At 41.4% G+C, this 22,910-nt stretch overlaps 1 protein-coding gene and 1 pseudogene across 1 annotated transcript in view; both read left to right on the top strand.

Moving 5' to 3' along the window:
* Positions 1-22,910, top strand: part of LOC149500592 (E3 ubiquitin-protein ligase RNF123) — a 61,952-nt gene that overhangs the window by 25,432 nt on the left and 13,610 nt on the right. The window contains exons 12-23 of the mRNA XM_089735843.1: positions 2,234-2,352; positions 11,292-11,345; positions 12,177-12,289; positions 12,591-12,710; positions 13,818-13,924; positions 14,776-14,883; positions 15,659-15,747; positions 18,577-18,682; positions 19,735-19,885; positions 20,763-20,859; positions 21,547-21,638; positions 22,343-22,492. Coding sequence (XP_089591969.1) covers positions 2,234-2,352; positions 11,292-11,345; positions 12,177-12,289; positions 12,591-12,710; positions 13,818-13,924; positions 14,776-14,883; positions 15,659-15,747; positions 18,577-18,682; positions 19,735-19,885; positions 20,763-20,859; positions 21,547-21,638; positions 22,343-22,492 — 1,306 coding nt within the window. The remainder of the gene's footprint in view (positions 1-2,233; positions 2,353-11,291; positions 11,346-12,176; positions 12,290-12,590; positions 12,711-13,817; positions 13,925-14,775; positions 14,884-15,658; positions 15,748-18,576; positions 18,683-19,734; positions 19,886-20,762; positions 20,860-21,546; positions 21,639-22,342; positions 22,493-22,910) is intronic.
* On the top strand, positions 8,446-9,796 carry LOC149500593 (uncharacterized; annotated as a pseudogene).

Below are 22,910 nucleotides of genomic sequence, written 5' to 3'. Positions count from 1 at the left end.
CAACGGTTTGATTTTCAAACTTTTCAACATGGGCGTACCGGATAGTCTCGTGCTCACCGTACGGGACTTCTTGTCTAACCGCTCTTTTCGATATCGAGTAGAGGGAACCCGCTCCTCCCCGCGACCACTCACGGCTGGAGTCCCGCAAGGCTCCGTTCTTTCTCCGCTCCTATTTAGTTTATTTGTCAATGATATGCCCCGGTCGCCGCCGACCCAGCTAGCCTTATTCGCTGACGACACAACCGTTTACTACTCAAGTAGAAACAAGTCCCTAATCGCGAGTAAGCTCCAGAGTGCAGCGTTAACCCTCGGACAGTGGTTCCGAAAATGGCGCATAGACATCAACCCAGCGAAAAGCACAGCAGTGTTATTTCAAAGGGGAAACTCTCCGCTTATTTCCTCCCGCATTAGGAGGAGAAATATCACACCCCCGATCACCCTCTTCGGCCAACCTATACCCTGGACCAGGAAGGTCAAGTACCTGGGAGTAACCCTGGATGCATCCATGACATTCCGTCCGCATATAAAAACAGTCCGTGACCGTGCCGCATTTATTCTCGGTAGACTCTATCCCATGATCTGTAAGCGGAGTAAAATGTACCTTCGGAACAAGGTGACACTTTACAAAACTTGCATAAGGCCCGTCATGACTTACGCGAGTGTGGTGTTCGCTCACGCGGCCCGCACACACATAGACACCCTCCAATCCCTACAATCCCGCTTTTGCAGGTTAGCCGTCGGGGCTCCGTGGTTCGTGAGGAACGTCGACCTTCACGACGACCTGGGCCTCGAATCGATCCGCAAACACATGAAGTTAGTGTCGGAACGTTACTTCGATAAGGCTATGCGTCATGATAATCGCCTTATCGTTGCCGCCGCTGATTACTCCCCGAATCCTGATCACGCAGGAGCAAGTCACCGTCGTCGCCCTAGACACGTCCTTACGGATCCATCAGATCCAATAACTCTTGCATTAGATACCTTCAGCTCTAACACTAGGAGCAGGCTGAGGAACCTCGGTAACCGTACTCGTCGAACTCGACAAAGAGGTCGACGTGCAACCTAACCCATGCATCAGCCCGCTGAGTTTCTCGCCGGATCTTCTCAGTGGGTCGCGATTCCGATCCGGTAGTAGATTCATTCGCGAAGCAATTGCTCTTGAGTTGTTAGGTCTCCTTCGGAGGCGCTCGGGCAGTTGTTAGCAAATCCCCCCCCTCCTGGCTGAGCCTTTGCTCGCCCACCTGTCCTGGTGAAGCTGGAAAGGCCTCCGGGCCACCAGTAATCTTTCAATCATAAAAAAAAAAAAAAAAAAAAAACGACTAACGAACAGCAATTCATTTTTATATATATAAAAAGTTAACCTAATTTTGCATTACATGTTTATTCTGTATGCGTTAAAATGCCATTTATTCGATTATGATGATATTTGGCACGATCGTTGATGGCACTTCAACAAAGGTTGGACTAGAATTGGCGCGCGTCTGTGCATATTTATTTCACAAATTGACGTATTTCGTGCATTCAGCATTATACGTAGTGGAATAGCATCAAAAGCCTTACGAACATAATAGTTAGGACGTCGTAGCCTCTTTTTTTTTTGCTTTTATTAGCTTCAGACGCATGTAACGGAATCTTTGAACATGATTTTGACCCCCTTCAAAACGTCGGATTAACTCGAAATTTGGTACACTTATTAAGGACCGATGATAAATCAATATTTAAAAAAATATTAAAAAAATTTAAATTCAACTAAAAAATGAAAAATAAATAATAGTTATAAAAAGCGTTGGGTGCATGGTATCAATAGTTATAAATATTTTATGAACAGATATGAGTAGAAGGGTTATTTTGATAATATCCTGAATAGCACCCCATGCTTTTTTTTTTACAATAAAATCGTTTTTTCTTATACTATTTTTAATTCGAATTTATTAAAATTTATTTTCAATTTTTTATAGTTGGATTTTCTATAAAAGAGTATTTTGTTAGTTTTTTTAAACTATTTATTTTTGTTTACGAGAAGAGTCTTGTCGATATTCATCGAACACTACCAGAGCGTCTTTGGTCTAATGGGTAAGACGCGCGGTGCACTCGTATCGAGTTGGGCCTTAAATTCATGTACATTATGAACCTTTAGGTAACAGGACCTACTATGAGGTGTTATCATGTAAACAATCAGGAGTTGATTAAGTGAAACGGAATGTACCTAATTTTGTATTACGTTGCATTTCAGTTTTGATAATTTCCTGAACATCAAATGTCCAGATGACAACGTCCTCCGTTCCATCGTAAGGAAACCGTGGTGGCAAAGACCTACTTCTGTGCAAGGGGAAACTGATCCTCGTGTTGTCGGTAAGGAGTACTCGCGTGTTATGTGGATTGACGCTATCAACACATGCATTCTAAAAGGTGACAACTCTGAATATTGAAAAATCAAAGATAGGTATGAGAAATTTGTTTATGAATTATCACCTATTTCCAAAGAGATAACGGTAGATAAAATAACAGAGCTGGTATTAGCCATCTTTGCATATGGAGTGAAAATTTGGTATCTCAACAATTATGATATTATTTTTAGTTGTCTTTGTCAGCCATAATAATTTTAACTATATTACATACTTTTTTTTTTCAAATGCAAGGAATCGACCACCACTGACGGTATTGAGCCATTATTTCTGATTATGTCATTAGAAGTGAGGTATTTATGTGAATATTCATGGGTAAATTTTCTCACGGAAATTTTCTCACGAAAATTTTCACTAGGAAACGAAAACGTTTGCTGTAATAATTCTGTGTACAAAATATATTTAAATTTTGTTTCTAGAAAAACCACCTAGCTCGCGAAAACAAATTATTACCCATTATAAAAACTAGATGATGATTTTTGTGATAACGCCATCTTGTTGTGTCTTTAAAGCGATTAGTTGCCCTCAATTAAGAAAGTAGTATTATTATTCGCCAATAGATGTCTGGAAGAGTTGATTATTGAAAACACGAATAAAACAACATTTTCTGAAAATAAATCGTAGCTAGATCGATTTATCGCCCCCGAAATCCCCTGTATACTAAATTTTATGAAAATCGTTGGAGCCGTTTCCGAGATTCAGATTATATACATATATATTTGTCGGAGGCGGTGGCAGGGATGGCTAAGCGGTAGTTTCCGTTATCACTCGTATTTGGTTGAACTCAGTTTATAAAAAGTCAATAAAACCTTTTGAATACTAATTATTGAAACTCAACACACACAACTTTCACAATGACAGGATAAACCGACAGTTTCGTTGCACATACCGACAGACCGACTGACTGACTGACTGACTGCTAGAGACTCACTGACTGAGACGGACACAATGACTGTCTGACACGGAATGCCACGACTCTGTCCACGTACCGCCATTTTATAACTGTGGCGTTACGGAGTCTACCCTTCATTTTGTGATATTTATCAAAACAACATTTCATCATTTAAAATAATAATCAAAACCACCGTCTTAATATTACTAAAAGTCGTCAACCACGACACGGCCATTCTGTCACTTTGACGTTTGTGTATCGTTGATATTCCGAACTATTGACCCGGATGCGACACGGCCATCCTGTGTTACACACGTCCTCGTGTGTTAATCTGAAACAAAAGCCAATACCGCACAGTATCATTCACGCTCGGCCATATCTGACCACTCTACTAAAATAAAAGTCTTGTGTCATCACAAATTCTATAACGACATTGAAAGATTACACAAACGAAATAAGTGATTTACTACTGCTGCAAGTTCTCCCCGTACAATTCATGTACACAGTAACTAAGTCATCCCTGTGACTACAAGTGTTCATCGACAGTCATCCCTGTGACTGCAAGTGTTCATCGACAGTCATCCCTGTGACTGCAAGTGTTCATCGACAGTCATCCCTGTGACTCTAATCGACAGTCATCCCTGTGACTCTAATCGACAGTCATCCCTGTGACTCTAATCGACAGTCATCCCTGTGACTCTAATCTACAGTCATCCCTGTGACTCTAATCTACAGTCATCCCTGTGACTCTAATCGACAGTCATCCCTGTGACTCTAATCGACAGTCATCCCTGTGACTCTAATCGACAGTCATCCCTGTGACTCTAATCGACAGTCATCCCTGTGACTCTAATCGACAGTCATCCCTGTGACTCTAATCGACAGTCATCCCTGTGACTCTAATCGACAGTCATCCCTGTGACTCTAATCGACAGTCATCCCTGTGACTCTAATCGACAGTCATCCCTGTGACTCTAATCGACAGTCATCCCTGTGACTCTAATCGACAGTCATCCCTGTGACTCTAATCGACAGTCATCCCTGTGACTCTAATCGACAGTCATCCCTGTGACTCTAATCGACAGTCATCCCTGTGACTCTAATCGACAGTCATCCCTGTGACTCTAATCGACAGTCATCCCTGTGACTCTAATCGACAGTCATCCCTGTGACTCTAATCGACAGTCATCCCTGTGACTCTAATCGACAGTCATCCCTGTGACTGCAAGTGTTCATCGACAGTCATCCCTGTGACTGCAAGTGTTCATCGACAGTCATCCCTGTGACTCTAATCGACAGTCATCCCTGTGACTCTAATCGACAGTCATCCCTGTGACTCTAATCGACAGTCATCCCTGTGACTCTAATCGACAGTCATCCCTGTGACTCTAATCGACAGTCATCCCTGTGACTCTAATCGACAGTCATCCCTGTGACTCTAATCGACAGTCATCCCTGTGACTCTAATCGACAGTCATCCCTGTGACTCTAATCGACAGTCATCCCTGTGACTCTAATCGACAGTCATCCCTGTGACTCTAATCGACAGTCATCCCTGTGACTCTAATCGACAGTCATCCCTGTGACTCTAATCGACAGTCATCCCTGTGACTCTAATCGACAGTCATCCCTGTGACTCTAATCGACAGTCATCCCTGTGACTCTAATCGACAGTCATCCCTGTGACTCTAATCGACAGTCATCCCTGTGACTCTAATCGACAGTCATCCCTGTGACTCTAATCGACAGTCATCCCTGTGACTCTAATCGACAGTCATCCCTGTGACTCTAATCGACAGTCATCCCTGTGACTCTAATCGACAGTCATCCCTGTGACTCTAATCGACAGTCATCCCTGTGACTCTAATCGACAGTCATCCCTGTGACTCTAATCGACAGTCATCCCTGTGACTCTAATCGACAGTCATCCCTGTGACTCTAATCGACAGTCATCCCTGTGACTCTAATCGACAGTCATCCCTGTGACTCTAATCGACAGTCATCCCTGTGACTCTAATCGACAGTCATCCCTGTGACTCTAATCGACAGTCATCCCTGTGACTCTAATCGACAGTCATCCCTGTGACTCTAATCGACAGTCATCCCTGTGACTCTAATCGACAGTCATCCCTGTGACTCTAATCGACAGTCATCCCTGTGACTCTAATCGACAGTCATCCCTGTGACTCTAATCGACAGTCATCCCTGTGACTCTAATCGACAGTCATCCCTGTGACTGCAAGTGTTCATCGACAGTCATCCCTGTGACTCTCATCGACAGTCATCCCTGTGACTCTAATCGACAGTCATCCCTGTGACTCTAATCGACAGTCATCCCTGTGACTCTAATCGACAGTCATCCCTGTGACTCTAATCGACAGTCATCCCTGTGACTCTAATCGACAGTCATCCCTGTGACTCTAATCGACAGTCATCCCTGTGACTCTAATCGACAGTCATCCCTGTGACTCTAATCGACAGTCATCCCTGTGACTCTAATCGACAGTCATCCCTGTGACTCTAATCGACAGTCATCCCTGTGACTCTAATCGACAGTCATCCCTGTGACTCTAATCGACAGTCATCCCTGTGACTCTAATCGACAGTCATCCCTGTGACTCTAATCGACAGTCATCCCTGTGACTCTAATCGACAGTCATCCCTGTGACTCTAATCGACAGTCATCCCTGTGACTCTAATCGACAGTCATCCCTGTGACTCTAATCGACAGTCATCCCTGTGACTCTAATCGACAGTCATCCCTGTGACTCTAATCGACAGTCATCCCTGTGACTCTAATCGACAGTCATCCCTGTGACTCTAATCGACAGTCATCCCTGTGACTCTAATCGACAGTCATCCCTGTGACTCTAATCGACAGTCATCCCTGTGACTCTAATCGACAGTCATCCCTGTGACTCTAATCGACAGTCATCCCTGTGACTCTAATCGACAGTCATCCCTGTGACTCTAATCGACAGTCATCCCTGTGACTCTAATCGACAGTCATCCCTGTGACTCTAATCGACAGTCATCCCTGTGACTCTAATCGACAGTCATCCCTGTGACTCTAATCGACAGTCATCCCTGTGACTCTAATCGACAGTCATCCCTGTGACTCTAATCGACAGTCATCCCTGTGACTCTAATCGACAGTCATCCCTGTGACTCTAATCGACAGTCATCCCTGTGACTCTAATCGACAGTCATCCCTGTGACTCTAATCGACAGTCATCCCTGTGACTCTAATCGACAGTCATCCCTGTGACTCTAATCGACAGTCATCCCTGTGACTCTAATCGACAGTCATCCCTGTGACTCTAATCGACAGTCATTTTCTATCATCCCTGTGACTCTAATCTACAGTCATCCCTGTGACTCTAATCTACAGTCATCCCTGTGACTCTAATCTACAGTCATCCCTGTGACTCTAATCTACAGTCATCCCTGTGACTCTAATCTACAGTCATCCCTGTGACTCTAATCTACAGTCATCCCTGTGACTCTAATCTACAGTCATCCCTGTGACTCTAATCTACAGTCATCCCTGTGACTCTAATCTACAGTCATCCCTGTGACTCTAATCTACAGTCATCCCTGTGACTCTAATCTACAGTCATCCCTGTGACTCTAATCTACAGTCATCCCTGTGACTCTAATCTACAGTCATCCCTGTGACTCTAATCTACAGTCATCCCTGTGACTCTAATCTACAGTCATCCCTGTGACTCTAATCTACAGTCATCCCTGTGACTCTAATCGACAGTCATCCCTGTGACTCTAATCGACAGTCATCCCTGTGACTCTAATCGACAGTCATCCCTGTGACTCTAATCGACAGTCATCCCTGTGACTCTAATCGACAGTCATCCCTGTGACTCTAATCGACAGTCATCCCTGTGACTCTAATCGACAGTCATCCCTGTGACTCTAATCGACAGTCATCCCTGTGACTCTAATCGACAGTCATCCCTGTGACTCTAATCGACAGTCATCCCTGTGACTCTAATCGACAGTCATCCCTGTGACTCTAATCTACAGTCATCCCTGTGACTCTAATCTACAGTCATCCCTGTGACTCTAATCTACAGTCATCCCTGTGACTCTAATCTACAGTCATCCCTGTGACTCTAATCTACAGTCATCCCTGTGACTCTAATCTACAGTCATCCCTGTGACTCTAATCTACAGTCATCCCTGTGACTCTAATCTACAGTCATCCCTGTGACTCTAATCGACAGTCATCCCTGTGACTCTAATCGACAGTCATCCCTGTGACTCTAATCGACAGTCATCCCTGTGACTCTAATCGACAGTCATCCCTGTGACTCTAATCTACAGTCATCCCTGTGACTCTAATCTACAGTCATCCCTGTGACTCTAATCTACAGTCATCCCTGTGACTCTAATCGACAGTCATCCCTGTGACTCTAATCGACAGTCATCCCTGTGACTCTAATCGACAGTCATCCCTGTGACTCTAATCTACAGTCATCCCTGTGACTCTAATCTACAGTCATCCCTGTGACTCTAATCTACAGTCATCCCTGTGACTCTAATCTACAGTCATCCCTGTGACTCTAATCTACAGTCATCCCTGTGACTCTAATCTACAGTCATCCCTGTGACTCTAATCTACAGTCATCCCTGTGACTCTAATCTACAGTCATCCCTGTGACTCTAATCTACAGTCATCCCTGTGACTCTAATCTACAGTCATCCCTGTGACTCTAATCTACAGTCATCCCTGTGACTCTAATCTACAGTCATCCCTGTGACTCTAATCTACAGTCATCCCTGTGACTCTAATCTACAGTCATCCCTGTGACTCTAATCGACAGTCATCCCTGTGACTCTAATCGACAGTCATCCCTGTGACTCTAATCTACAGTCATCCCTGTGACTCTAATCTACAGTCATCCCTGTGACTCTAATCGACAGTAATCCCTGTGACTCTAATCGACAGTAATCCCTGTGACTCTAATCGACAGTAATCCCTGTGACTCTAATCGACAGTAACCTTTTATGAGAACCATCGTATAAAATTGCTGAATTATGAAGCTACTACTAATAGATTTCTCGACAAGAGAACATTCGGCACCAGATTCCAGATTCCAAATAAAAATAAAACGACTCACCAGATTTTTCTCATTTACCAAAATAACCGATGTTACGCAGCTACCGGCACGTCACGGCGTCGCTCCGCTGCTGCGTTGCTCGCGGCCGTCGATGACATCGCGCCATCAATTTGCCTCGGCGGCAACTCGTGGCAATGTTTTTGCTTAGATGGGTGGACTATGCACGAGCTCACAGCCCATCCGGTGCTATGTAGTTATTGGACCCCACAGATATCCTCAACGCAAACGCGTCATTCACCCCGAGATACAAGTTCCAAGGTCTTAGCATAGCTACAACCGCTGCCCCACCATTCAAACCGAAATACACACTGCTTCACGGCAGAAATAGGCAGGGTGATGGTACCCGTGCGGTCGATGGCACTATACGGAGCACCCGTCTGGTGCCACGTCCTTACCCACGAGAACGTGACCGCGCTGCGGCGCCGGTAGCGCGCGATCGCAGTCAGAGTCATTCAAGGATACCTCACAGTCTCCTACGAGACTTAAATAAATTAAATAAATAAATAAATAAATAAATAAATAAAAGAGGTGGCGCGCCCTAGCGCAAGTGTAGCCGGAGCGCGGGGGCTCCAATCTCGGCAGTCCGTGCTGGAGGCGTGGTCTTGTCGTTTGGCGGACCCGTCGGCCGGCCTCCGTACCGTTGAGGTGATCTGCCCGGTTCTCGCGGACTGGGTAGGCCGCGACCGCGGAAGACTCACCTCCGGCTACCTGTGCAGACTCACAAGACATTTTACCACCACGCAAACTTTTTACCAAAGCAAATCTTACCAGCCACCACGCAAACTACAATTTTGCGGATTCCACCTCTCCTACACGATGTTACTCCCACACTGCGGAAGCCAACCGCAAACACTTGTCAAGCACGCACAAGCACGCACTTCACCAGAAAAACTTGCATCCGCCAGCGGGACCCGAACACCGCCGCGTCGCCAGACACGAACGCACCGGACGTCTTATCTTACAGGTCACGACGACTTCAGATGTGTCAATTTTTCTTCCCCACGGAAACTTGCTTGCTTTCTTGTTTGCTTGCTTGCTGGAGCCCGAAGTCATCGAACGTGTAATGTTATTGGTATTGAATCTAGTAGATTCTAAAATTTCAGCGACAATTCACAGTCTCATGTCCTGGTTTACTGCACTAGTGCCATGTAACTCTAGCAGAAGTCAGCCGCTTAAAATAATTCTTGTCGGAACTACCCACTCGTCATGACAGATCCATTATTGCGATCGAAGTTTCACCTGAGACTTGCACTTGCCTTAATTTCTTGCAATAGCTTGTTACGTGTCGTATTTCCGCTAGTAAATGCCATGTGATAAGTCGAGAGTCAACTGGGCAACATGAGCCAGAACGTAAGATGTGACGATCGATTTCTTCGTGGCTCAGATCTTCCATCGAGGTAACAGAGACGTTATTACACGACTTACGTATGCTGCATTCACGCTCTTGTGGCGTACCACTACTAGTATTCTGATCTGCATCATGTTTTTTTTGCTGTACTTCGAACATGTTCAAACACGTCACGCCAGTGAGAGTAGAGTCCTGATCTCACTTCTGATGTCGGCAGCTGCGTCAGGGATGGCTAAGCGGTAGTTTCCGTTATCACTCGTATTTGGTTGAACTCAGTTTATAAAAAGTCAATAAAACCTTTTGAATACTAATTATTGAAACTCAACACACACAACTTTCACAATGACAGGATAAACCGACAGTTTCGTTGCACATACCGACAGACCGACTGACTGACTGACTGACTGCTAGAGACTCACTGACTGAGACGGACACAATGACTGTCTGACACGGAATGCCACGACTCTGTCCACGTACCGCCATTTTATAACTGTGGCGTTACGGAGTCTACCCTTCATTTTGTGATATTTATCAAAACAACATTTCATCATTTAAAATAATAATCAAAACCACCGTCTTAATATTACTAAAAGTCGACCACGACACGGCCATTCTGTCACTTTGACGTTTGTGTATCGTTGATATTCCGAACTATTGACCCGGATGCGAAATATTAATATACAAGAATTGCTCGTTTAAAGGTATAAGATATTATTTTAAAAATATTTTCCCAAAACAATAAATTAGTTATGTGCGTATAGAAAACAGTATATTAAAAAAAACATATTGATTACTCTATCCTTCCACTTTGCCGGTTATCAGTAGTTCTTCACCCTTCTTCCTCGCAACGTGACCGAAAAACTCAAAAATCTTACTAAGTGATGAAAGAGGCCACGGGGCGTAGTCCTCTGCGCTGGTACGATCAGATCCACTGCGCAGAGAACGCATTCTACATAAGTACTATATAATAATAATAATAATAATAATAGCCCTTTTATTTCTAAACATACGGTTACAAGAGGTCCCTAAGTTCGGTGTGCCTTTTGGCATAGGCCTCCTCCAATTCCTTCCAATGGATCCTATCTCTTGCTACTCTCAGCCAGAATGGTCCCGCTGTTTGCTTCAAGTCATCTTCCCATCTCCTGATTTGACGACCCCTACTTCGTTTGCCGTCTCTTGGTTGCCAGAGGGTGACTTGCTTGCTCCATTTGTTAATGGGGTGGCGTAGCATATATCCAGCCCATCTCCATTTTTGGACGTCTAACGACGACATAAGTACTATAAATCTAGTTAAACTTTGTTACATAACTAGACTGTGATTAAATGTGTACAATACACAATAAGTTAATTAAATGCACAGTTATTTGTGGAAAGGACTTGTTTGTAACTTTATTGAGGTCTCGTTACGTACAACCGTGTGTGGTCCATTGTGCAATATAACCTCATTTCTCAAGGCTTTCAATTCACGATTCGTTGACAGATCTGGTATTTAGCACTTGTCGTTTCAGAGGTCGCAGAGAAAGGGATGATCGAATATTCTCCGTTTGCGCCAACCTGCTCTGGTAATTCAAGTTTTGGCGTATGTTTGTTTTTAATGTCTCTTTTTTTATATGTGTGGACGAGCTCACAGTCCACCTGGTGTTAGGTGGTTACTGGAGCCCATAGACATCTACAACGTAAATGCCGCCACACACCTTGAGATATAACTTCTAAGGTCTCAGTATAGTTACAATGACTGCCCCACCCTTCGAACCGAAATACATTACTGCTTCACGGCAGAAATAGGTGGGGTGGTGATACTTACCCGTGCGGACTCACAAGAGGTCCTAGCACCAGTAAACTATAGACTCTTAAAACTATAGACTCGAGCTTAAGTCTCTTTGCCCATGTTAAGATATGAGATTGTGGTTGCGTATTTGTGTATTACAAATTGTAATATAAATTTTGTAATGCCAGTCATTTTAGATGAAAGGCGATTGCGTGCAGCAGTGATGTGAATGTTGCGATGGATGTGTGGAGTAACGAGAATGGCAAGAATACGGAATGAATATGTTAGAAGAAGTTTGAAAGTGGCACCTGTGACAGAGAAGCTGAGGAGTGCGCGTTTGGGATGGTATGGACATGTGATGAGACGAAATGAAAATGAGGTTGGTATGAGAGTGTTAACTATGAATATGGAAGGATATAGAGGAAGAGATAGACTTAAGAAGAAATGGATTGATTGAGTGACAGACGATTATATGGGTAAAAGGGGAGTGAGCGAAGAAATAGGATATGATAGAAGAGTATGAAAGGAGAAAACATGTTGCGCCAAGTCCTTCGCAATATTAATATAAAATTTTAATGTTATAAAAGGTTGACATAGATGGCCTTAAAAAGACTTAAATTTTTAGAAAAAATCTCTAAATTCCTGTCGACATCTCGAGATGACTCCAGAATAGAAGCTCAGTACAAAGAAGATTGTGTTAAGATTACAAAAGCTGTTGCACCTTTAGAACAATTACAGGTATAACAATGTTTAAACGGAATTACCTATCTAAAACAAACATTTTACTGGCTAATCTTATATCGCCCGATCTTGTTGGTATATATAGGCTATCCTCGGCTTCAACAACGCGATACTCATTTCTAACAGCTAATTTCAGTATCAACTTTTGATTTTGATTAGCAAAATATCGATTGTAACAATCTATCGATTCAAACTAAACAAAATCGTAAAAGTAAACTACACAATATTCAAGGCATCTATTATTTGCATTCTGAATTAAACGAAGCGATTTTGATAACGAAATTTATCATTGGGACAGTTGGAGTTCTTGCTGATGCTTTTGGACAACACCGACGGAACGAACATGGTGCCTTCCACAAGGAAGATATTCGTCGAGAAATTTAGGAGATACGTACTGGACAACTGCATATTGGATATGGTGTATATCAGACATGTCTAGATAGAATGTAATGTTTGGAAGTGAGAATAGTATCCGTTTTTCATGAAGCTATCCCCCCCCCCCCTCCTCGCGTCGCATTCCTGGTTACTGAAGGTATTACCCCCGCTGCATCATTCTCTCACGTACGATTTTCCTTCATCTGCTGCGATCCTTGGCTTCGTGGAGGAAATTGTGGGACTTGATGTTCAGAGCAGATCAAATTTAGTCCGACCATCACGCGGGACTGCGTCCTCTGGGAGGTTTGCGCTTTACCTATCCATGAAACTGAGGGAGTTTATATAGAGTCCCTTCTTTATTTCGCCGTAAAGTCGTGTTTTATATAATTAACACCACAGTTGAAACAATATAAATTTTATTGCTGTAGCGGCATAAACAATCCTAAGTAATTATATTACATTAGTTATTAAACACATTATAAATTATTTTTACGTTTTAAATTTTCGGCGGTAAAAAAAAGGGACTCTATATAAACTCCCTCATTGGTGACCCAGACGTGATATCTTGATAATGTCGTAAGCGAGATTCAGGCATCTGTCAATTATCTTGCGTTGTATGATGGCTACCCGCCACAAAACTAATTTATTGAGGGGGCTCATTTTCCAATACAACAACTGAGCCAATGATGTTTGGTTTGCCTATGCATCTTATTAATGAAATTGTCAACCAATGGAAGCTGTTTTCTCGTATGACCTGGAAATAACGCAGCAGAATGGTAAACAGTCGACGTCACCCTAAACACGTCATTACGGATCCTCCCGATCCATTAACGGTGCTTTTAGGTACCTAACTCAAACACCGGTCATCGTTCTCAACGAACCCGTCGCTGGCGACGAAGGGCTCAACGAGTAAATTAAGACACAGCCCACTGACCTTTTCACCGCATTTTCTCAGTGGGTCGCGTGGGATCCGGTGGTAGATTATGAGAAGCACGGCTCTTGCTAGGGTTCGTATTAGCAACATATCAGGTTTGAGCCCCGTGAGCTCACCTACTCGCCCGGTTACGCTGAAATGGTTTCTCAAGACCATCAGCTTAGGTAGGAAAAAAAGGCCGACTATTAATTGACCCTAAGTCGGGTGGTTTTGCAGAGACTCTTCAGTATATCGCGGAACTCTCCGTCTATATCATGGTGCTGTCACGCCAGGCTCTTGACTGCCATATTTAAATTGTGGAACGAACATCCCATTGGGAATCCGTAAGTAGCCGTTTCGAATCTACTTCAAAATAGGAGGAGTTTATCAATACGACGATCTATTTTTAATATAACTATACTGAGACCTTAGAACTTATATCTCAAGGTGGGTGGCGCATTTACGTTGTAGATGTCTATGGGTTCCAGTAACCACTTAACACCAGGTGGTCTGTGAGCTCGTCCATCCAACTGAGCAATAAAAAAAAAAAATGTGTTACCTCAGAACTCACTCCTCATGTGGTCCCATTTGATTTTCATTAAGATGATAAATCTGATGATATTCTCATATTTATTTTATTGAAGTCGGTTTTTTTTTACTTTTTGTTAAAATTTTGTATTATCTAAATGAAAGAATGAGAATGTTAATATCGGTGTAATTCTGGCTTAGTTAAGTTTTTTCAAAGTATTGTATTTCTTCATTTGTGTGAGCATTTCAAAAATTCAAAACATTCATTTAAATAAACAAGCCCAAATTCGATGAGCTCACTACGAGCCGGACCCTCGTCTAGAGTGTACCATGAGACAAGATCGGTAGAGTCCATAGGCATCAGAATGTGAACGCTACCAATCAAATTGAGACGCAATTTTGTGAGGTCTCTCTTGTATTACAGCTACTCTACACTTCAAACCGGCAAGCAATTGTAACTATATAAATAGAGCAATTAAAATTGGTACATTGTACCTATCCGAGTCAGTAAGGCAAACACGCCCAACTAACTTATTTCTAAAAAAAATACAGTTTTTATCATTTAGTCTGTTCACTTTATTAAGTAAAGAGATGACTAACAATAAAAATTTTACAAACATCAGTTCTGTTATACCAGTTTTACCTTTAGATTATTATTTTATTACAGTCATTTACCACCACACCTTCCTGCGCGGACTTTCATTGACGGCGAACTAGACTTCTATAATGTTGACCGTTTGGGCGGAGTCCTGCCGTTCCTTGTCAGGACTCTTAGGTAAGCAGATCGATCAACCGATTGTTAATTCACTCCCTACACTCCACGCTGAGTGGATTCGGGAGCTCCCCTACGAGCTATAAACGATTGTTAACTCACTCAGTACACTTTACGCTGAGTAGTTTTGGGAGCTCACCTAGGAACTCACCTAGCTACAATCGATTGTTAACTCACTCAGTACACTTTACGCTGAGTAGTTTTGGGAGCTCACCTAGGAACTCACCTAGCTACAATCGATTGTTAACTCACTCAGTACACTTTACGCTGAGTAGTTTTGGGAGCTCATACCCTACATGACCAGAACTTATCTGTTTAAATCAAGACTAGGATCTTAATGTATCTATACTCTATACTAATATTATAAAGAGGAAAGATTTGTTTGTTTGTTTGTTTCGAATAGGCTCCGAAACTACTGGACCGATTTGAAAAATTCTTTTTCCATTAGAAGCCGACATTGTCCCTGATGAACATAGGCTACTTTTTTTAAATTTTTTTTATTTGTTTTTTGGTTTCATGTGTGTTTTAATGTTTCCGAAGCGAAGCGAGGGCGGGTCGCTAGTTTTGAATATTTTGCTATAATATATTGAATAAAAGCTGACTTTAAAAAAACATATAAGAGTATTATTACCAAATCATTATTTCGAAGAAAATAAACTTAACTTACGCACATAAAGTAGGAAAACCATTTAGTTATTGATTAACTATCATCTACTCGTGTATATCCTTATCATCATCGAACAATTGTGATTTTGTAATAAACATAAATTATCTGTAGACAGGATCTGATCAACATCTTGGGAGAGGAGAACCCTTTTGTTCAGAGCTTCGAACCTCACTACAACAGGGCGGGGGGCGTCGACACAGGTGACTACCACAGAATATAGAACTCAATACTTATCAGTATTACTCGTAGAACTTAGAACTCTAGATTTATGCTGCGAGTATCGTCAGCGATAAAAATGAATTAATAAACGTCACATCCCTAGTGATGAGTGAGTGAGTGACAGATGTCAACGTCATACAGGCAACTGTCACCCGCACCGTGGCTACAGCGCACACAGTATAGTAGGACGATCTTAGATTGTTTACACTTTATTTGAGTTTATTGGCACATTGGACACTTTGGACTGGACTTAAGTTTGGACTTAACTAAGGTTAAATGTTAAATAATCGCCTTTAGTTTCAAATACGAACAATTATTTTATCAAGGATGACATTGAAAATAAATGGATTTTTTAATTATTGGATGAATTATGGATGAATGAATGGTAAATTATATAATATTATAATATCTTGCACTATACCAAAATTCGTATGTCAAATAATGACAGAGCATACACGCTGCTTTTAACTTATGTAATAACTCATTTTCACTATGCTTAACGAATAAATGATTTGTTTCTTTCTTTCTTATAATTATGTGTTTTACGAGAATCTTACCTAGAAATATCAGTAACAAATTGAAGAGTAACTCAACAACGCGAATGAACAAGAAGAAACAATATTTATAATAGTAGATTATCTAACTTATTAAATGAAACAAATTTTAAAACAAGATAAATAATATTAAAGCAACAATTCGCGTCAACAAAAACATCTTAGATAAAAGTATGAATTCGCTTTCCAGTAATTGCTTTCCGTTTATTTTCATGGGTCCAACCCCTGTATGAATAAGTAGAGAGATATAAAGTAGTGGCTTCAAAAGAGCGTGGCGGTAAAAAATACTTTTTTTTAAAAGTGTATCTAGATTTATTTATTTTTTATGCTTAGATGGGTGGACGAGCTCACAGACCACCTGGTGTTATGTGGTTACTGGAGCCCATAGACATCTACAACGTAAATGTACCACCCACCTTGAGATATAAGTTCTAAGATCTCAAGTATAGTTACAACGGCTGCCCCACCCTTCAAACCTAAACGCATTACTGCTTCACGGCAGAAATAGACACCACCAGTGCGGATTCACAAAACGTTTACCACCAGTAAAACTCCACATTCTTGGCATTGAATTCGTTACAAAACTTCTCTATACCAACATCGTTATTCATGGTACATGCTTTGCCAAATGGCCCCTTGACTAATCGCTGATTGTAGTTCCTCTGCGGATATTATTATTCCTTTTTGCTCCATCTAGAAGGAACATTGAGCTTAGCACTGCTAATGTGTCCCGCCCACAATACCGCGCTCCTAAATATTCCAAAGTATTCTAAAATAAATATTCCTACACTCTGTCATCGTGACCGATTCTCAAAGAATTTCTAATTCACATACAAACACGTAACATAGATGTGTGTATTCAATTAAAGTGGTAGGTGGTATGTTTGCCCCTTTTATATTACAATTCATGTGTACGCAGTGCTGTAAGCAGGGACGTCTTTAACTAGGATGGGGCCCTTGGGCACACAAGAATTTGAGGCCCTTTTGGAAAGTAAAAAATGCGAATTATAATAACATTTTTTTACTGAGTATGACCATTTATTATAGGTAATCAAATACAGTATGGTATAATATGTCATTAATGATATTAGAATGCTGCTGGTTTTTTGGTTACGATTTCGATATCGGTTTCTTTCGGGATTTCTGTTGAGCAAAATCTTCGATTAAAGGCATAGTATATGCCTTGTAAATACCTTCTGATTACTGATTTGTGAAAAAAGTGTAATGTGCCCGACAAAAATGTTTTGAGAATAAACGTGTGAGAGAAATTGTCGGTCTTTCGGGGCCCCCTGAGAATGGGGGCCCTGGGCACGGGCCCCGTGTGCCCTTATGGTAAAGACGGTATTGGCTGTAAGCTTTTGTTTTTTATTTGTCACTGAACAGGAGATGTTTGTTGGCTATTTTTTTGTTCTATTTCATGCTTATTCTCTGTCTATTTCTTACTCTGTCTCAGCTAAAGTTTCATTATTACAGTCACGTTGTCTAAAATGAAGAATAATAAATTTATAGAAGGCGGCGAAACTTTTTACAGTGTCACGCGCGCAGACTCGTGATAAATAAAAACTTTTACCGAAGTACAAATTAAAACTCAATTAGTACTAGTCGTTTTGATATCCGTTTTCGCTATTTGATAACAGATGGCGTTATTCGTATCGGCATATCAATAAGTCTATCAATCATAATTCGCTCTTATTAGATTAGGGTTATAAAGAAATACAATTCAAGATGATAAAAGGTTATCTTCTATCTACATACTTAAACATATGTATATTTAGATAAAATCAATGTTTGAATGTTGTATGTTTGTCCTCTATGCTTACCTAAACCGTTCTCCCTCAGACACAGCCCACTGAGTTTCTCGCCGGATCTTCTCAGAGGGTCGCGTTTCCGATACGGTGGTAGATTCTGCGAAGCACGGCTCTTGCTAGGGTTCGTGTTAGCAACGTCGTCAGGCTTGAGCTCCGTGAGCTCACCTACTAGTTAAGGTTCCGCTAAAATAGCCTCTCAAGGCTATCAGCTTAGGTAGGAAAAAAAACCCGTTCATCTGGTTGTAATGAAACTGGGTAAGATTGTTGTGAATATTCTATTGTTTTGTTGTCATAGTAGTATCAACATAGGATAGGTGGGACCGCAAGTATTTTCAAGAAATCAATGCTTTTTAAATGCAAACTTTTAAAAATATACATTAATTACATAAATAAATTTATGTAATGGCTACTGACACATTTAAAATACCCACTCAATTTGGTTTTCCAGGTGTCAGCGACATGACGGCTGGGTCACCAGGACTCGCCACTTTGCCACAAGTGATCTCCTCTATGGCAAGGTTTTTGCATCAACCAATGCCGCTTTTACCGAACAGGTAAACTGGCAACAACATCAACAACAATAAACAAGGCAATGAGTTTCTCGCGCGTTCTTCTCAAAAAAAAAAAAAACAAGTCTATTATAAACTATTTGATTTAGGTGTAAAAATAATAGTTAATCCAGATTCTAGGGTCCTTGTCGATAAGCTTGGTGTAATAATGGGGCTTTTCAGAAGTTATTATAGTTCGGACATTTGTTTGGGGTACTCATAGAGTCATTTGGTTCTGAAGAGCATCTGCGCAAAATGAACTTAAGTGATAATGCATTTTGCAACTATGCATGACCCCATAGACACATCCCACTGAGTTTCACGCCGGATCTTTTGAGTGGGCCGCGATTCCAATCCAGTGGTAGATTCTGCGAAGCGCTTTCGCTAGGGGTAATGTTAGCAAATTGTCTCAGGTTGAGTCTGTGATCTTGCCTACAGCGTCTTTCAGTCTACAGGTAAATGTTGAAGAATCTTGCCGCCTAGCAGTATCGGATCCGTGTAGAGCGTCTTGGTACGCACGGGTCGGTACCACAACCCTGCCCATTTCTGCCGTGAAGCAGTAATGCATTTCGGTTCAAAGGGTGCGGCAGCCGTTGTACTTAAAAAAAATCGAGACCTTAGAACTCATGTCTTAAGGTGGGTGGCGGCATTTACGTTGTAAATGTCTATGTGCTCCGATAATCAGTTAAAAACAGGTGGGTCGTGAGCTCGTCCACCCATATAAGCTATAAAAGAAAACTCAAAAAATTAAAACATTTTCTAGAATCAACCCAGCTAAAAAATCAACTTGACCCAGTCAAACGATTATTCCTTGCTTCGATCCCGGGCCCAGTGTTGTGTTTTTAGAAAATAGGTACTGAACGCTTGTTTATGAATTACTTTCAGTTGAAGAAACATCCTTTCATCAAATCATCATATGCCAAAATACATGTTCCATATACACTATAGACTTCGAGCGTGTGTATTAATGAAAAACTCTACTGACTAAGTGTCTACGGTCTACGATAGCCTTTTCAATATCAAGTAGTCAGTTAACATAACGAAAGAAAAAATTTCAGCATACCAATAGGTGAGACAGCACTAGCAATGAAGGGTACAAGGTCAATGATGCCGGGTGCCGGCCCCATTGACCCCAGCACCGCCCTTTCGCGTTTAATGGACGGTCTACTGGCGATGTACCATGGTGCCGCCATCAAGCACGCTGAGAAGGTACAGCATCAGCTTAATCTTAGTTATGAAACGACGCCTTCAGCTCTAACACTAGGAGCAGGCTTAGGGACTCTGGTAACTGTACTCGTCAAACTCGACAAAGACTTCGACGTGCAACCTAACCCATGCATCAGCTCGCTGAGTTTCTCGCCGGATCTTCTCAGCAGGTCGCGATTCCGATCCGGTAGTAGATTCATTCGCGAAGCAGCTGCTCTTGAGTTGTTAGGTCTCCTTCGGAGGCGCTCAAGCAGCTGTTAGTAAAGCCCACCCCTCCTGGCTGAGACTTTACTCGCCCACCTGTCCTGGTGAAACTGGAAAGGTCTCAGGGCCACCAGTAATCCTACAATAAAAAAAAAGTTATGAAATTTTAAATTAAAGACATGAACCTAATTGAAATCTCTTAAGACTCGCATCATTATCTGCGGGGGCATCATCGATCTTTTAATTCTTGTTCATTTCATTTGTTACTTCAATAATGTGTAGATTGACTTGGCATAGGCGGTTAAAACAAATCTAATAAATAAATATAATATACAAATATTTATAACAATCACGCCACGTTAACTGTTCCCGTGATAAGTTCGTAAAGAACTTGTGTTACGGTGATAACGGATATAAATGTAAGATTTTTATTATACACATACATATATTTAATATACATCCATAACCCTGGAAAACACATTTATATTTATCATACAAATATCTTCCCTTGGCGGGATTCAAACCCGCGACCCCCTTGTGTAGTGACTATGTCACTTAACACTACACCAGACGGCCGTTTAATAAAACACTAAATGTGTTTTAGTACCCCGCGATATATTTTTAAGAGACTTCGAGCGATTCGTCCTAAAAAAAACTAATATCCTGTTATTTCCAGTTATGCGAACTTAGGGATAGCCAGCTGGACATGGCCGATTGTCTGCACGATATTGAACAACGGATCTGGACGGTGTCCAATGAACTTTGTAGGAAAGGTTTGAAATTTTTAATAGTTTACATCCATCTATAAGTTATTGTTGGTTATATTTGGCAACGAAACCCAACTGCATTCCCGAATACGAAAGCTCGACCCTCAAACGGGCTGTCGTGTAAAAATTCTGATACTATTGCAGACAAAAATCGATGATTTTAAAGCTTTTTTTAAAAATAACAACTGGGAATAGTCATTCACAACTTTCCGGCCACAAATTTAGGATTCCCTGTGCTGTGGGTACCAGTGACTGATATACATATCGACGCTTGAAAGGCAAACGTGACTAAGCGACAATGCGTGAACTTTACAGTAGACTAATTTAAAGTTGAAATACCTGAAAACAAAAATTATTTTAACGAATCTAGCTGTAGTAGAATCTAGCTAGTAGCTGTAGGATTGAAATTATTTTAATAGACCTAGAAATAGAAATATTTTTTTTGCGCATCGAATATGATTATTGCCTATCATTTATGTACAAAGCAATTGTTGTCGCTGAGTCACGTTTGCCTTTCAAGCGTCGATATTTTTATTGCCCTTGTAATAAGCAGTAAATTTTTAGTGCACATTTTCACACCAAATTTCTAGATATAAAAGATGTTGATTTTCCAAAGCCTTAAACAATATTTCATAGACAACACCATTTTCAATGAATTTTCTTATTCTACAGCAATATTTTTCTTACCTATAGGTAATGATAGCCTATCAGAGGATGAGAAAATCAAGAAGCTATTCATGGAGAAAATTTTGAAAGAATTGGAAAGATCTAAATGTGTTTACGAGGTAAGTAAGTAGCTTATATATATTTAAATTGAATCTTCTTGTCAACATGCATGCATGCTACACAAAGTTGACTTTCATTGCTTAGAAAGAAAGACTTGAAACATAACCACATATCAGAATTGTATAAGATTTGCTTAATTCCTTAGATTAGTAGACCAGCTCATGGTCCACCTAGTGTTAAGTGGTCATCAAAGACTTGCTACCAACTTTGAGCTATGATTTCTAAGTCTCAGTTTTTTCAGTACAACGGCTGCCCCACCCTTCAAACCGAAACGCATTACTGTTTCACAGCAGAAATAGGCACTAGCTGTGTGGGCTCGCAAAACGTTTTACCACTAATAAAAATTTCCATCAGTAATAAAACCACCAGTAGAATAAAAGAAAGATACAAATATATACGTTTTAATTTTCAGTTTTAGTCTACAATACACGTATTAATTTTCAATACCAATATTGGTGGTAGGACCTCTTGTGAGTCCGCGCGGGTGGGTACCACCACCCTGCCTATTTCTGCCGTGAAGCAGTAATGCGTGTCGGCTTGAAGGGAGGGGCAGCCGTTGTAACTATACTTGAGACCTTGGAACTTATATCTCAAGGCGGGTGGCGCATTTACGTTGTGGATGTCTATGGGCTCCAATAACCAATTAGCACCAAAAAAATAATAATAAAAAAAACTTAATCTCATAAGGTTTTGATCATTCCAGGAAAAGTTAGAAGCAAGTGCTTTACAAATGGCGTGGGTGATTGGAGCTGTGTGGACTAAGCAAAGACAGTTGGAATTGTCGAGACACTTTGCTGGGACACTGCATTCGCTCAGGGTGGCTTCCGATCCAGATTACGCGGCTCATGTACAGGTAACGCAAAACCAATGTGCCATTGACGCGTTGGGTACAATGGACATACGTGTCACAGAACCGATAGTCAATGGAGCAGACGTATTCTGGACTGGAGACCACGTACCGGTAAACGCAGCGTTGGGCGTCCCACTGCCCGGTGGACCGATGACTTGCGGCGATATGCTGGGATTGGACGTGGAAGGCGGAAGATCGTTCATTATGGCGGACCATGGGAGAGGCCTACATCCAGCAGTGGAGAGATACAGACTCATGATTGAAACGTTGACCATTGAAATTAAATGATTTTTAATACGCTTTTATTAGCTTCAGACGTATGTATGTTTGTAACGGAATCTTTGAACATAATTTTAACCCCCTTCAAAACGAAATTTGGTATACTTATTAAGGATCGAAAACAAATCAATATTAAAAAAAA

This window comes from Bombyx mandarina, chromosome 20, assembly GCF_030267445.1.
Source record: "Bombyx mandarina strain Sakado chromosome 20, ASM3026744v2".
NCBI lineage: Eukaryota > Metazoa > Arthropoda > Insecta > Lepidoptera > Bombycidae > Bombyx > Bombyx mandarina.
The sequence above is the reverse complement of the archived record's forward strand: the minus strand, read 5'-3'. Positions and strand labels throughout refer to the sequence as shown.